Source organism: Falco rusticolus, chromosome 4 (assembly GCF_015220075.1).
Source record: "Falco rusticolus isolate bFalRus1 chromosome 4, bFalRus1.pri, whole genome shotgun sequence".
Classification (NCBI taxonomy): Eukaryota; Metazoa; Chordata; class Aves; order Falconiformes; family Falconidae; genus Falco; species Falco rusticolus.
In genome coordinates, this window is record NC_051190.1 from 95,412,059 (window position 1) to 95,428,447 (window position 16,389).

A 16,389-nucleotide genomic window follows, 5' to 3' on the forward strand; every position below is an offset into this window, starting at 1 on the left:
GCAAAAATGTTCAAAGTTTGAATGATTTTGTTCCACGTTGACATAAAAAAACAAATGCAGCCTTTCAAAATGCCTTTGAGAGTGCTGTGGGCAGGAGAGGGGAGAAGTCAGACAGACCAACCCAACCAGGGGAACAGATGAGCTGCCAGCTTTTGTAGGCAAGGTTCAAGACCTTGCTCCGACAGATTCACAGTGGGGTTTACCCTACCAAAATTCAAGGTTTTAACTTTGCTGTAGCTATCTACTACGGCCACTGGGAAAAGATTTCCCCTCAGAGAGCCTAATCTAGAACACATAAGGCAGGCTTTCCTCTAAATCACCTTTCATAAAACAATTTCAGTCAGCGTTCCTTTTATAACACAGGGAGACTGAACTACTAAGTTAACTGCCAAAAGTCGGTCTCTAATTACAGGTGGGGCTGTACAATCTAACCTAGGATGCATTTTTCTCCTCTTTTAAATAGAAATTTCACCTGCAAAGAGAGAAAGCTTCCTGGCAAAAGTTTGTACAATCAAGAGAACTGAACATTTCCTCACAGCCAGATGTTTTGACATTTAAAAATGAAAAAAAAATAGCAAAAAAAAAAGCACTCTGCAAACATACATTTCACTGCAATGTTCTTTACCAGAAATGTCTGGCAATTCCTCACAAGTCACCTTATGTTTATTTGTTTAATTCCTTAATTAGATAATTTGAATTAAAAAAGGATGTGTGAACATAAGTGAGAAATAAGCTATGCACACTTATAAATAAGTACACTAAAAGGTATAACAGAAATTGTATATGCTGGATCCTTAAGCTGATTGATACTCATTGATAACCTCACAGTGGCTGCCTTTAAAAAATGCATATGGACCTGAATATCTCAACAACTGGATCCTCAGTTTAACTGCACAAAGTCAGTGGCACTCTACCAAGTTTGCCATGTTGAATTTTGCCTAGTATATTTTGTTTACTTGCGAGGACAGAGATACCCAGTTCAAGATAATTTCTTTCTGTGTAGACACAAAGGCAGGTGAGACTGAATCAAGGTTTTTAGCCTCTCAGTTCAATCCCAAGACATTTTGGATTTTAGAATTGCTACCACAGCATTTAAACCGGCAGGGAGAATGTTGGCAAATCAATAATGAAGAGTACGCATATACATGTGATGTTTGAGGAGGTGTATCATGCTAGAAATCTGACTCTTGGCCAACAAAAGCTAATGCCTCCCTTCAGTACGCAAGAACAATTTTTGTAAAAAGCAAATGAAGTTAAATATTGAGGTGATGGAGCTGTAAGTCTGTCTCTAAGATCATATTCAACGGTATTTTCTATAACAAACTGTCAAGTTGACTTGGCTTTCTCACCTGAGCTGTGCCTCTGTAGTGTACATTTCTTTGTCTTACTCTAATGAATAAACTGAGATAAAAAAATTCTAAATGCTGATTTTAATAGCTTTGTGAATACTATTTTATAGCATTTTACTCCTTTCTGAATTAAACCTATTCATTAGTTACTATAGGTTAGCCACACTTCGCTTTTCTATTCAGAACACTAGACTGCTAAAATTATCTTTATTAATGAAGCAGTGCATGTGTGGCATTTTAATAAAGCTTTTAAATGGCACTCAGAAATGGAACACATTATGTCTACAGGAAAGGAAACCATTCAAGTTGTCACTGTTACTCACCTAAAGGACTCTGTCTTCAATTCCATATTGAACGTGCAGCCTCCTGTGGCTGGGAAACACTTCTGTCACAATTATTCATTCTATGATTCCATGGTATTTTTAAGTCCCACCACTGCAGCCCCTATCCTGTATCACGTCCATTTGACAGTGCTAAACAAACTACTCTCATCAGTTAAAAGCAGGTCAGCTAAGAAATGCTGACTTGTCAATGGGAAATCTTCTATGAGTGTCTAGCATGTTTATACAAGACTACAGATATGAGACTCATTTTTTAAAATAAGATATGCAAGCCATTTGTCGTATTTAACTGCTGGTGTCAAAGACACAAGAAGTCTGTTTTTTAGACATCTACTGTAAATATATTTTACAGTGTTCCCGAGTTGAATTCCCTGACAACGTGCATATATTATATCTGTTGGTCTAACGAATCAAGGGATTTTCCTCAAGCAGAGGCATATATCAAAAGGAAAAGAAGGTCAAGTTATTTCCATCATTCACACATACATTTCTCATTTTCACAGCTGTCCCTCTTTGCTATGATGAACATGCAAAGTTTGCTTATGCTTCAGCTAGAATATACATTCACTTGCCTGGAAAAGGCAGTGCTCATTTAATATTAAATGACCATTTGCCAGTGCAGCTGGAAGTTGTGTGGGACTGAACACTGCCAAGAATCTTCAACTCCTGCTCATATCTGAAAGATTAGTCCTCTGCTTGACAAACAAATGTATCAAATATGAAATCTTCTACCTACCAAGACTATACAGCAATGGCTCAGGCAGCCAGTAGGAGAAATGCTTGTCATACAAGGAATTACAGTTTTCTATCAGGTGATTATGATTTAATTCCATTTAAATTAAATAAAGTGTAAGGGAAAAAATAACCTCTCAGTGATGTTTTGGATTGCAAGAGGAAAGTCTTTGATGTGCTATGTTCCCTTGAAAAAATTCCAAGCCTTCAGCACTCTCGTCTCCCTAGTGAAATATTTGAGACCACATCACACTTTGGAGTGTGACACAGAAGGACCCAAGCTAAGTGCCTGTCTGAAGGTCTCAGGAGTGGTCTGGAAAGCAGCACAGCTGGGTGAGCAGGTCACTGCATCTGCTAACAAATGCTGGCTCTCAGCAGGTACTGAGTGCTGATGAACCCAGATGACCATAGGTTGTTGAAGAACCTTGGCCTTTGCTAGCCTTCAGGTATCAGGTTAGAGATGTGCTTCATTGATAAACACAACCATCAGAAACTTGGATGTGCTTGGATGTGTAAAAGGCATAGAATTTATTCAAAGCAAATCTTTTAATACTAGCTGGAATATGAAATGAAAAAAAATAATGATTCTGTGAACGTGTGCTCCTGACAAACTGCATGAAAATAGTTACCTCAGAAAGGAAGTCTGGAATAAACAGAGCCCACGAAGAATGGTGGGGAGGGGAACAAGAGAAAGAGAAGGGGGGAAAAAAACCCCTGGTGTGCAAATATAACTGGAGCTTTCAAGCAGAGTTCCTTAGGTCTAAGCATGTTACTTGTCAAGCAAAGCTGAGTGAGTCCTTGAAAAAGGTGTTTAAGGAAATGTCAGTGGATTGATTCAGGCTGGGGAAAGAAAAAGACGAAACAGGATGTAGTACAGTAAGGATAGGATAAAAGGCTGGCTCAGAACTTCAGCAAACACTCTTCTTACTTTCTGCCCAGAACAATGATCCTGGGGCAAAATAATAAGATAGAGGTTGCAGAAATTGATAGTATGACATTAAAAAAGCAGTTCAATGTGTCTGCTGAAGTGAAAGGGAGAAAAGAAACCATTCAACCTCCATCATGAAATTTTACTTTGGAAGTCTAAGAACAAGTTTTCTTCACAAACTTTATCAAGCCAGAAATGATACAAAGTAAAACAGAAGTCTGTTTCAAGAAACAGGAAAAGTGACCCCACCAAATATAGATTTGTAGATCTGACCTCAACTCTCCTTGACAAAAAAGAAAAAAAAAAAGAAAAGAAAAAAATCCTCCTAGACCAGTTGTCTTGGATAAGATGAACAACTTTCTAGACAAAGAAATGTTCTGAGTCAAAGGTAGCTTCTGTCTATTTGGATTTCATGAAAATTATGAGTATGCTGCCAAAAGGGAATCTATTAGCATAAATTGAAAAGAAGGGAATTAGTGAAGAAATTGTAAGGAAATGTATTCAACGGGAGATGGCTACTGCTGAAAGAAGTACCAGGCTGAAGGAAGGTCATTGGTGGAGTTCTTCAAAGAACACTGGCCTAATTTCAGGGTCAGTCTTGCTCTGTATTCTTATTATTGATTTTGATGCAAAGAGTAGGCATGTCATAAGGCCATTTCCCTCTGACATGAGGCTGGAGGCATTGCCAAAACTGGGGCTTGAAGGATGAAGTCATGGAAACGTGATGAAGTTCAGTTGTGGAAATGCAAGCTTGTGCACCTGAGACATGATCCAAAGCACTCTAGTTGAATGCAGAAAAAGGTATCCTGGATCCACTGGAAATTACAGAGAAATAGAATGGTGACACCTTGCTGACCAAGGGGTGACTAGGAGACACAAACATCAGACGCAAGGTTTCTAGAAAAGCTAGTGAAGCATTAGTGATACTGTAGATCTCGTGCAGAATACCATGCACAAATTCAGTCACCCTTTTTCAAGAAAGATTGTTCAAAACTGATATATGAATCTGCCACTAGAATGAGATGAAGAATGGAGAGTTTATGTCAGCCTGGCTTGGTTAGTATAGAAAATGAAAGGCTGGGAAGGGATATAAAAGTCTATTCTTATACAATGGAAACCTGCACCAAGAATGGAAAAGAGATGTTTAAGCTAAAGCAACATCATCAAAATTACGATGCCACACAAACTGGCCAGAAATAAACTTAGACTGGAATTGGAAGGGAGCGAGGGGCAGAGGGCATCCCTTAGCCATTAGAGCATCCAGGTGTTGGTAAAAGGAGTGGTAAAACCTTAATTTGACAGTAATACTTTATGAAAAAGAATACAGCATAAGAGACTGAGATGTTAGGACTGAACTGTTTTCCAGTTTTGAAAGCAACTTGTTTTGTTTTACTGAAAATTTGCATTTTTTAGTAAATACATTTACCACACCAGATTTCAGTCAAGTCATCTTTAGTTGTTGAATGGTAATAGACATTTTCTTCATTTTGGCAATGTCAGAAGTGTGGATAGAAGGGAATGAACTGATCACATTTCTATTTTGCCTCAGATATTTCAACGTGCCTAGGAACTGATCTGATATATAAATCAAAGCGAAAACAATACTAGAGTGTTTTCATCAGAAAAAAAAAAGTAAGAAAGAGAGTCAAAATGAATTTAAATACAAGAACAAGTCTGCTCAAGAAATTATTGACAGGGTAGAGTATTACTTTCCTGCTCTTAACAAAATATTCCTGTACATAATTTGTTCTAATGCTTCATCAAAACACATAAAAATACTTCAGCGTGTTTCGTTCCCTTAGTCTTACCTTCACAGTATGTACTCACCATTTTACGCAGAGGAATGTAAGGAGAACCGTTTTTTTCTTCCCTTTTCAACAGGATTTTTTTAAAGTTGTCCCTTATTCCTTTGAAGACTACAGCAGCAGTTTACATACTGGATGTTTGTCACTGGTGTGGAGGGTGAAACACTAACTGTACACCATACTCCCTGCCCTTTTAAAATATTAATTGATGAGTAACCATATATGGAGCCTCATAAAGTATTAACTCTTTAAGTGGGGAAGATCTCTGCTTAACAGTGTAGTACAAATCCCACATGATTTAAATCCCATGCAATCCTATCCAAATCCAAAGAGTTTCAAGCTGTTTATGGTAGTTCAGTATCTAGTATTAACTAGTTTTGAAACCTCACATAAGCAGTATTTCTTGGTTGGACCAGCAGGACCAGCAGGGAAAAATAAGTTCAATCCTCTTGCCCCATGTGGGGATATACATAAATGGAGTCTACATCTTGAACTTTAATGCTTAATCCTTTTCTTGGCTGGCTACTCTTCAGAAACTTCCATTTTATCTACTACATTATCAGGTTAGCTAGTGTTCAAAAAGTTAGGCTACATCTCCTGAATTGCCATAACTAAATTTTAAGGTAATGGTCTGCATTCGCCTGAATACTGGCCACTAGATAGAACTGTGTAGAACTGTCAGACTGAGACAGACTCATTTATTTTGTAAAACATATGTAGTCCAGATGCCGTATTTATTTGGAGGTCTAGTTTCTCTCCCCCCGCCCCCCCCCCTCCTTTTATTTTTCAGCTATTCAACTTACCTAACTGACTTGAGTGTAAGCAATTTGTTAGGCACATGAATTTGTGGTTCACAGAAAGATTTTGAAGCTATCACACCAAAGATGCATGACTGCAGTACATCACACTTGTAGCTAGACTTTATAAAAAGTGGATGAAAATGGGCAAAGCTGCAAAAAAAGCCACTGGGTCTTCACAGGTATCTCTCTGCTGGTACTAGCTCAAACATTGTAGATGCTCAGGCCCCCCTTAGAACTTAAAAATGGTAAGGGAATTTTCTAAGATATACCCTATGGTCTATGAATACCCCCAGCCATTTTTCACAATACAGTGATAATGACTCACACCTAAAGAAATCAGCAGATGGGCTTTTTCCTCTTCATGTAGAAGAAATGTCAGTTAAATATAAGAAGCATAAAGCTAACAGAGTTATGTGCCAAGTATGTCAAAACATAAAGAAATATTACCAGGTGTAGGAATCTTTTCTTTAGACACATGTTCCTTTGAATTTTAGTTTACCAGATTCAAAGGTACTTTTACATAAAAGGCATCAGAAATATGATCTCTTATTGCTGTCACTAGATTTCTGCTTATTTTGCTAAGTTAGTGATTGTACAAGTGTGCAGTGTGTCTTTAATAGCCACCACCAGGAGGAAAATTTGCCTTAGGTTTCATTAGCTAATAACGTCCTCCCTCGCTGAGTTGTAAATCTGCAAAAGTTTTTGACAAGCTGGTAATTTGCCTTCTTGGAAGCCAGATGTGAAGGACCCAAACAGGTGGGAGCCATAATTACAAAGATACGAATGTAATAAAATTAGCAATTACATGTATTTGTAAGGTACCTTCATAAAGTTAGTCTCCTAGTAAACTTTAAGTATCCACTCAAAGTCATACTTATGTGTGAAGTAACTTTTCAAGAGCCAATAAATTAATCTAATAAATTAATCATTAGTTTTGCAACATTCTTAACCATTCAAGCTCTAGGGTTTTTAGCACAGTAGCAGCATATATAGTGCTACAGGATGGCTCAGTTACAGCACGTTTGCTACCCTTTAGACACCCATTTGAAGTTACATGAATGAGACAGTAAACCAAAGGTACCGTATGTAAAGTACTCAAGGACGCATAACCCAAAAGACACAGCCACATTATATAGCAATATATATACCATGCCATAAGTCAAAAATATACTTAGAATTCGTAAATGGGTTTGTTCTTAGGGTGCAGAGAATGTGGTGAATTGAAAGTGTATTTGAATTTTCTTACTCCGAGCTGTTGTACTGAAGTCCAGGTGGGAAGGTGCTCGTGGTGAGGAGGACACGCGTGAGGGTCTAGTCTTCCAGCTTTCAGCATGCACATGTGCTCACCTGTAAATATGCTGCTAATCTACCGGAAAAGGTGGTGGGAGGCTTTAGCATTTATTTGAGCTGCTTTTCTGTGTCAGGGTTATATGACTAACACATGAGAGTCATTATTCCAAATTTCAGCTACTTGATAGCAGTGTGAATTTCTGCCTCTCCAGCTCAGCTAGTCAGGAACTGCAATATCTCCTCCCTGTCATCTTGTGAGTGCAGTCTGGAGTGTGCTAGATAAAATTCTTTTTCTGGACTTTGGTACTAGAAGGGACTATGTGTCACAGTTTATGGTTACACAGGACTGGAAGCAAGCTCTCTACATTAGTTTTTCAAAATTGTTTTTCTGCTGAATGTTTTCAAATGCATTTTGAAGGTTGCTATTATCCTTGTTGTTTCTGTTCCTATATTTGGAGTCATAATAGTGTTTTGCCACAGAAACAAGTCATTGTGGGGTAATGAGATACTGCACAAACTGTTCTGCGGTAGCAGCAGCAGACACGAACTTGTTAACCTAAGCAACAGAGAGTACCTGAAGAAAGCTTAGCACTCCGTGAATGACAGGATAGCTCCCTCAGCAGGGGACACAGCAAGATAAAAGCTTGCACACAGGCCCTTGGCAGCATTGACTTATACCTTTGTCAAAGTCTTTAGCTTTTGAAGTACATCAGTTCTCTCAGAAAAAAAATGCAAACACGATCAACATCTTCATGAAATCACTGAGAATTTTTCCATCCTGCTGTTTACTAGGACCACAAAAAGAAAGCTTATCTCATTACTCCAGTGATCAGAAGGTTCTTTTGACTCCATCTACTGAAATGACAATACAACAAGCTTTCTGATCATATTTGCAGTTCTGAAATACAAACAGAGAGATTATATGTTTGCTAAGAATATCTGTATGCAAGTAATGGCATCAACTGCACAGTCATAGCTTTTGTGTATTCCAAAGTATCACTTCAAATGCTCACAAGACTGGAAAAAATTGATGATAATAACATTTGATTATAAACCAGTTTGTAGCCTATTTATTCTCTGGCCAGATGTGCCTAATTCCTGTTGTCATCTTTGCAAGTTCACGGATGCACAAACAGCAAGAAGGAGCCCTACACGCAGCACTTCACTGCCTCTCAGGTTTGGATTCATGCTGCTCAGTTGGCTGTGGGCACAGCGCGCTCTGCCCCAGCGGGGAAGCCCCTCGAGCACCATCGTAATGAAGTGACTGACCATGTGAGCAGCACCCTGAGCTCCGTAACCACTTGCCCAGGGCTGGGTGAGGACAGGGAGCAAGCACACAGCCCAGCAGGCCCTGTGCACTGCTAGCATGCATGAGAAGCTGGTGCTGGCAGTGCAGTGAAGGCTCCGGTTGCTCTTGGGACCTCTCTGGGGGCGCTGAGCTTCCCGCTGGCCAAATAACAATTCAGCAATTCCAGAGAAGTGGTCTCGGGAGGGGGGAATTTAGGTACCCATCAGCTGGCTCACCAGATCTTTTTAGAACACGGGCTTCAACCAATAACCTGTTTACTTTTTATTTGCCATTAACCAGGAAGACTGCAGCAGTGTCCCAGCAGGGCTGGATGTGTATAGTGAATAGTGTATGCTATTGCTGCTGGGAGAGCTCTTTTTCCTTTAAAGAGTCTCTTTTACATAGGGAATACCTTAGCTCTCCTCCTTGGAGTATAACATTTAATTAAAAAAGAAAAAAAAAATCCCAAAGCCCACGTCAGAACTCTACCCACACAGACAGATAATTTTGACTCACTCTCCAGAAACCTAGGTATAACTGTGGAATAACGTAGCAGTCTTCCCTACGTTAGACCCAGGCAGCCACTGCCTTTAAACTCAGGCCAGCACAAACCTTCCCTGTCAAGTAGCTGTTTTGCTCGTATGGTACCTCCTAAGGCTCTAGCCAGCTGTAAGCTCCTAGCGACAAGGACCTCCCTATTTCTACATAGCATATAGCATCACTGTGAAGTTCACGAGAAGATCTGTCATGTGCTATCAGGATCTTAATCATATGAAATTAATAGGGAATCACTAAAAGCACATTATTGAGGTAAGCTGCAAAGAATATTCATTATGTAAGGTTACTACTTTTCTCCCTTTACCTCTCTAAGGTTACTACTTTTCTCCCTTTATCTCTCTATCTTCCATGTAACATACTGGCAGGCGGAAAAACTTTTCGTATGCGAGTCAATTAAAAAGTCAGAGGCCATGCCATTTTAACTGGAAGTTGGTTTTCAGTAAGGTAAATTAAACCACGCTTTAAAATTAATAAATAAATAAAAGGTTGTGAAAAAAAAATCCTTTTCTGGGTGGTGTACATAAGGATTACTGTGCCAAAACTGTCACTTACATCTTGTTTCAACTGCTGGCTCATTAAGCAATGAAAGTTCACTGATGGGTCTGCCAGAGAAGGCAAGGCAGGTGAAACACCCCAAGCCCCCAGGCAATATTCTGTTCTCTGAACCTGCAAGAAAAATCAATCTTTCCAACCATGAACAAAATCTTTTAAGTGATCTGATGCTTGGTGTGAAAACAGCTAACACTATCTATTGGCACTGATCCCCTCCCTGAGCCCCACCACTCCCCCAGGACCTTTACTTTAATAAGGAGGACAAAACACAAGCAAAAATCCCCAAACCCAGACAGGTAAGGCAGGTATTTTCCCAGTTCAGACTCTTGAGCTGCCCAAGTGATGGGGAGAATTCAGAAGCAGGAGTGTCACAACAGGCACCGCAATCAGAGGTGGCTCATAGCACTCTACCACTGATCCTGGCACAGGTCTCCAAATAAAAATCAAAGCAATACATCTCTTTTCAAAACAAAGAGTAAAAAAAAGTAATAATAAAAATCTCATTCTCTGAGTACCTTTGATTCCTGGCTGGTAGTTGATGCTGGAGAAGGGGGCTGCTCTGTGCTCTCCACTTCATTCTCTTTCTCCACACTATCCACGCTGACTTCAGTCGTGCTGCTCGGAGGAATCATTTTACCTCTAAAATGCTGCTATCAGGAAAAAAAGCTACAGACCCGTCTTGCTTTTTTTCATTTAATGTCCTCTTTCTTCTCTGCTCTTCTATAGCAAATGAACTCCAACCACTTGGTTTCACTACATTTGTAAGACTAGAATTCTCTGGATTTTCTTTTTTTCTTCCCCTCCTCCTCCCCCTTTCTCCTCTCCCTCTTTCCTTCCTCCCCTCCCCTGTGCAATTCTGCTGCGAGAGAAGTAAGTTATTGATGGCTCTGTAGGTCAGTTGTGCGCCTGCTTCTGTGTTTCCCCCGACCTTCCTCCCCTCCGCGTGAAGCCCGGAGGTGTGGAGCAGAGTCGTGACCGTCAGTCCCGCGATCAGAGGGGAGTGAGCCGAAGCAGAAAGCCTGAGCCACACACACACGCACACACGGGGCACTGGAGGGAGGAGTTGTATTTCTAATGCTGTGAATAGCCTTGGAGGAGCATGTGCTGTCATAGTAGTGAGAGAAAGTAACGCGCGCATGCACGCACGCTCATAGCACACAGGGAGGCAGGCAGTGTACATGAGGTTTGGAAGCATTTTACCTTTTAACAGGCGTAGAGAAGGCAGAGTTTGAAAGGCAGCTTTGTATTCTTACAAGCCTTTTCCTGGAGGAATCTAGAAACAGAGGAGAAAACCAAGCCTTCCCTTCCCTTGTCCTAGAGAAGGTTATTTAGAATCCTAGCTACCCAGTGTCTCTAAAGCTCCCACCTTGCCTTACATCCCAAACATGCTAGCAAGTGGCAGGACAGAGTCAGGGGAGAGTCATCTGTGGATCCACGTGTTCTTTGCTCCCCTCCCAGGCAGGGAAGCCCAGCTCTGAGCCATGCACATGCAATCAGGGTCAGCTGGAGCTCCCGCTAGCACACACATCATTATACCTGTAGGTTGTCATAGTGATAACACTCCAATGGACAGCAACAGAGCGGAGGCAGCTGTTGGGAAGGACCTGCTGGCTTCTCCCAGCGCCATCATTCCTGAGGATGTGGCACCCAAAGTCACGCTTGGGGCTGCGGTAGTACTGGCAGAAGGTCAGCACGACTTGGCTGGCTGGCTCAGACTGCTTTATATTGCTCCAGTTTTTGCCTCCGATTTAAATCTGCTGCAAAGGCACCTGTCAGCTCACTTCCCTGCTGAATTAAGATCTGTATTGTGAAAGGTTGAATGGATGCACTCCCCACCAGATACACGCTTTGCAGAGCAGGAGCCATTCCATATGGCTGGTGGAGATGCCTCTTTCATTTAAAGAAAACAGAGAAAAGCAACCCAAACGTGTTTCCAATGAGCAATACTTACATCCTGGAAAGTGAGAAGAAAAGAATTGTCTCTTAGTTGATCTATACTGGAGATACAGGTGTTCGGAGATGATTTGCTGACCTCTGAGTCAGAGAGGAGCTTCAGTACCTTGTAGCTCTGGGAGCGGGTACCACCACCTGGACCTGCCTTGCAGGTCCCCTATACCTCAAATAATTCATTTGTGAAAGTGAAGGCAAGTTTTCAAAATAGTAGGGGTTATACAGATGAAAGCCAGAGCAGAAATTGCCCTGCAGCCTCTGTATTCTTAGTAACCATGCAGAAGCCAGGAAAAAAAAATCCACTTTTCTTGAGTCCCTGGTGAATTTTCAGGACTGGCAGTTAGATTGGGGGTGGGGGGGGAAGCTTTATTTCTTTGAAATAGAGTATATAAGATACTGAAATCTTTAGCAGACAATAAACATGCAATGCTGTAATGCTATTTGCACAGCTACTTCAGAGCAAAAGTGCACCTTAGGAGTTTGCCAGTAGAACCTATTATTTGGCCTGCAGTCACTAGCACCGTTACAGAGATCAAAATGGGAACACTGGTTGCTGTTGAGGCAGCGTCAGTGAACAACTGAGATTGAAGCAAGGAAATATAGAGGTCAGAGGGGCAGATTGGGCTAGTAAGTAAAGAATTTATTTCCAAGGCTTTGATTTCTAAAATACAGCAGCATCTTAGACTGTTCTCTTCAGTGCCTGAGGAATTTTCCAGGTGCAAAGCTTATTTCTGCTACTCAGCAAGTGAGATTTGGGCTTTACTGTAAAATCAGCCTCTTAGCAATGAGCAGGGACTGGGCAGAGTCACAGTTTGGGAGAATTAGGGCAGCTGTGGGCAACAGAGATCTTGGCAGGGTGACAGCGACTGAATGCTCCAGCTCTGGCAGAGGTACCTGTCCCTGACAGTCCAGCCTAGCACAGGAAAGTCAGGGCCAGGGCATGGGGTGTACCCCTGCAAGGACTGTTCTGTGTGCCCAGCAATGTGACAGGTGAGAATCAGGAAACTATTTTTTGTCCAGTTCCCCAGCAGCATTGTGAACTGGTCTTCCCTGCTAAGAGGCTCAAAAACGTTCTCTTCCGGTGAACTTGTAGGTGACCTTTGAAATGGACCCAGAGCGGCCAGTTAATAGTTAATGCTCTGAGCGCTGTAAAATCCTGCACACATTCTGTATGGAGAGCTTGTAACGTCATGACTGTGTAAGTGACTATCATACCACTCTCTACACTTTTTTTCTTGTTGTTGTTGTTGTTTTACCAAATTAGTACCGACACCTGCTGCACTCCCTCTCTTCTCCCAATTACTCACTTGTCAACCATGACTGATTTGTCAGTTTCTTGACAATTAGCCTGGGAAAGATGAGTCAAACCTAAAATCTTACCAAAAAAAGCAAAAAGGAAAAGAAGCTGCATTTCTTATTTTTTTTCTTTCCTTCCACAGGAGCTGGCTACTGAAAATCAAATATTCAGTTTAACAAAACAAACACATCGAATTAGACGAACCCACTTCTCCCTCTCTTTCCCACACTTCGCTCCTGAGAAGTTGGACTTGTGACTAGCGCCACTCAGTCTCTAAGTGAAGGCGCTCGGCGGAAACCCGAGCACTGCAGCGCAGTGCTAAACAAGAGGAAATTGAACACATTCTCTAGTGAAGAGATGAGTGTAGATTTCTGGAGTGGGGAAAGGCAATTTGGATGAATAAAACATGAGAGCTGATTCTCAGCCCCCAGCTGAAGTTGTTGCATCATATAAAGGCACTTGAATATTGCCTGGAGTCGCTGCCAAGCATTCTCCTTCTGGGTGGTCCAAGGCTGACTGCATGGGTGGTACACTTTGTCCGTCCGCCCTCTCTCCCGCCCTCTAGCCCCACACACAAAGGTGACCAGGGTGTGATGCAGAGCATTCCTCTGCTTCGGGGCTCCAGCAGGTTTTCCTAAGCTCTGGCTGCAGCCAGCATGGTAAGAGCATCCCAGAGGTTCCTGACACCAGCACTATATACACATTGCTGTACTGCCAAGTCCTACCTGCTGTAGAGCTCCCCAGTGGCAAGATGCTGTAGGGCTTTTGGCCCATGCAACACTTTTGCCTTCTTTTCCTGGTACAGACGTTCCTCTGCAATATTTGAGCACCTTTCTGCAAAAGAGGTATATGAGTAGAGCTGGACTTCGCCAAAGGAAAGATATGAAATCAATGCTTATCAAAAGGCGTTATTCCTGTTTAGACTCCCATGTATTTACTAGAGAAAAATAAGGAGTGAAAAGGAAAGAGGGAGCTATAGGTATCATTATTCACTACCTGGTGTATAAATCATCCCAGAGTCCTGAGTAAAAAGGATATTAAGGGTGCATATAGAGATGATACTACTGATAAACGGCACTGGTTTAAACCACAGCTACCTCTCTCTAGAAATGTACAAAGCTATGAGGAATCTGGCTGGTTGCCACTAAAACAGAGCTCTCAAAGGAAAGAGGAGTTAAGTCCATTGACAGCCCAATTTCCGAGAGAGTGCAGACTGAGGACCACAGAAAACTATTAGACACAGGAAAAAAAGTTGTAGTGCTGGCACTTGCAGTGCAACTTGATCAGCCTCCCCCAGGTCCCTCAGTACAACTTGTGAGTGTTACAGGTGAGAAAGAGCTTCATTTGTTAGTCAGTCCAATTTTGTCTTTGTGGAAACAGGCGACAGGATACCCCTCTAGTACCTTTTATGATGGGAATTTTACTTTTGGCATGGTGGATTTGGCCAGCTGTACTGGTGGACATCTTCACTAGGCTCTCCTATCAAATACGCACTATTGCCCACAGCTGGCTATCAGGCAGCAAAGACCAGACCGTTGCTTTAGTGGAGTATCTGCCTGTGTTTCCAAGGGACGAGCTTGTGGGCACTTCTCGCCAGCGAACACTGTACCCACAGAGAAAACTATATTAAAATAGTATCAGGTGGCGGAGTTTTTTTGTTTATAGTCACCCACCCCTTGCTTGTTTTCAGTCCAATCTGGCAGTTCATTGAGCAGCTAACATAGTAATGAACCCCCCCTGGATTCTGCTTATCAAGATGCCATCTAAGGGCTAAAATCACGAGCTCATCAAGCTGGAATCACAAGCAAGTCAATGCACTGAAAGTACTCCCAGTACTAATGGGATACTGGTGGTTTGCATTTTGACTAAAATGATCTCAAAGTAGTTTTTAAAGTGTTAAGCCTCCCACTGCTCCAGGGAGTGATTATACTGTAGCAAAAGAGTAACAGTGGAGGAAGCCAAACTAACAGATTTGTACTTGCTCTTAAGTGGGGAGAAAAATGGAACCTGTGCCTGAGCATTAATTTCAAAACCCTCTTTTTCTCTCCATACACAACAATGCCACAGGGAGTGATGCAAAGATCATACTGCACCTTGGATCTGTCTTTCAGAGAGATCATGATGAGATTGAAACACCACTACTCAGACATCTAGACTAGGAGAAAGAAGAATGCTGCGTCCTCTTGCTACAGCAAGAAATGTTTGATAAGGGGAGAAGAGGATGCAATTATAAAAGATGGAATTTAGCCAAGATACAGCATGTAATATGATGTTCAGTCTTACAAAAGCATTGCAATACCTTTAAATAACCAGCGACAGTCCTGACCTGATTTTACATCTCTGCTGGCAATGTGATTCCTTCTCACTTTTTATAGGAATGCGATATAAAAAGAAGGGGCTTGTGGAATCAGGAGCATAATTTCCTGCAACTCACAGATGATCCTATAAATTCCTGCCATTTAATAACCATTTACTGTCATGGTCCAACATGACTGTAACAGGAATGCCCTGAACCTGTTCAATGGGTTGCCACAGTGGTGATTTAGCCATGTACTAAACCCTTTCAGGGCATCCATACTCCAAATATTTAAAGAGATAACAAGAATATGATAAATAACATCATCTCCTCCATTTCTGGACTCTGCTTTAACCTCACTTCTGTTTCCCTGGATAGTCATTAAGACTCCTCCTGATGACTCTCAGTACCACTCAGAAGTCTCATACAACCACACCATCTCAGCCAGCTCTATCTACCTCTTTTCCTCAGCCTTTTCCAGAGCAGGGTGGGAAGAGTCCCACACAGGGTCACCACACTAGATCTTGGGCTTTTTTTTCTGAAAAGCTTTTGATAAGAGGGAGCTTTCAGTCATCTCTTTCTTTGCTAGACCTTCCTTGACCCAAATTACCCCTTAAATTCCTTTTTTTGGTTGATAGCCTTTTGACAAGTGAGCTACGTATTACAGCTCACAGGGCTTTACTGGATTTGTCTCGCATTCCAATCTTCTCCATTCACTCTGGCATTGAATACTGTCATCATGAGCTAGTTCTTAACTAATGTCAATGAAAATGCATCGAGAGCAGAGTTTTGCTTAGACTGTAAATAGAATCCAAAATAAGACCTGGCACACATTCCCAGTGTAACTGGTGGTGAACACAAGGATATGTATATGCATTTTTTTTTTTTCTCCATACACTTATCTTATGGCTATGCACCAATTTTTAACAGGCTGTGCATGCACAGTATTTCTTGTCTTAGGTAGTTACAGCCTGCCTGTCACTGTAGTATTTAGGTACAAACATACATGCTGAATGCAGAATGAGCCTCACTGTCAACTACAGACCTGCAACAGTTGTGCTATTGTATTTTGCTTTGGAAGAAAAAAAGATTTCTCAGTATGCCAATGACCTTCGTCAGTAAAGAGGGGCTTTTCTACAGGGTGTGGTAGAACTCAGTTATGCGCAGCAGATCTTTCAAATGCCTTCAAACTCTATAGGATGA

The 16,389-nt window shown here is 41.5% G+C and overlaps 1 protein-coding gene and 1 long non-coding RNA gene across 5 annotated transcripts in view; both read right to left on the bottom strand.

The window, feature by feature from the left end:
* The window catches only part of STAC (SH3 and cysteine rich domain), a 74,834-nt gene extending 63,768 nt beyond the window's left edge, over nucleotides 1-11,066 (bottom strand). Inside the window, exons 1-2 of one of the 4 annotated variants that reach the window (XM_037386204.1) lie at nucleotides 10,844-11,066; nucleotides 10,159-10,290 (exon numbers count right to left, since the gene is read on the bottom strand). In XM_037386204.1, the coding sequence (XP_037242101.1) occupies nucleotides 10,159-10,275 (117 nt within the window). In that variant the 5' untranslated portion in view covers nucleotides 10,276-10,290; nucleotides 10,844-11,066. Of the gene's footprint in view, nucleotides 1-5,177; nucleotides 5,278-9,643; nucleotides 9,731-10,158; nucleotides 10,792-10,843 lie in introns of those variants that run through there. The other 3 variants (XM_037386202.1, XM_037386205.1, XM_037386206.1) reach the window with 3 other exon arrangements.
* A 234-nt stretch (nucleotides 11,067-11,300) lies between these two features.
* Nucleotides 11,301-16,389, bottom strand: part of LOC119147341 — a 35,864-nt gene continuing 30,775 nt past the window's right edge. Inside the window, exon 5 of the long non-coding RNA XR_005103996.1 lies at nucleotides 11,301-13,724. This is a non-coding gene — a long non-coding RNA (uncharacterized LOC119147341). The remainder of the gene's footprint in view (nucleotides 13,725-16,389) is intronic.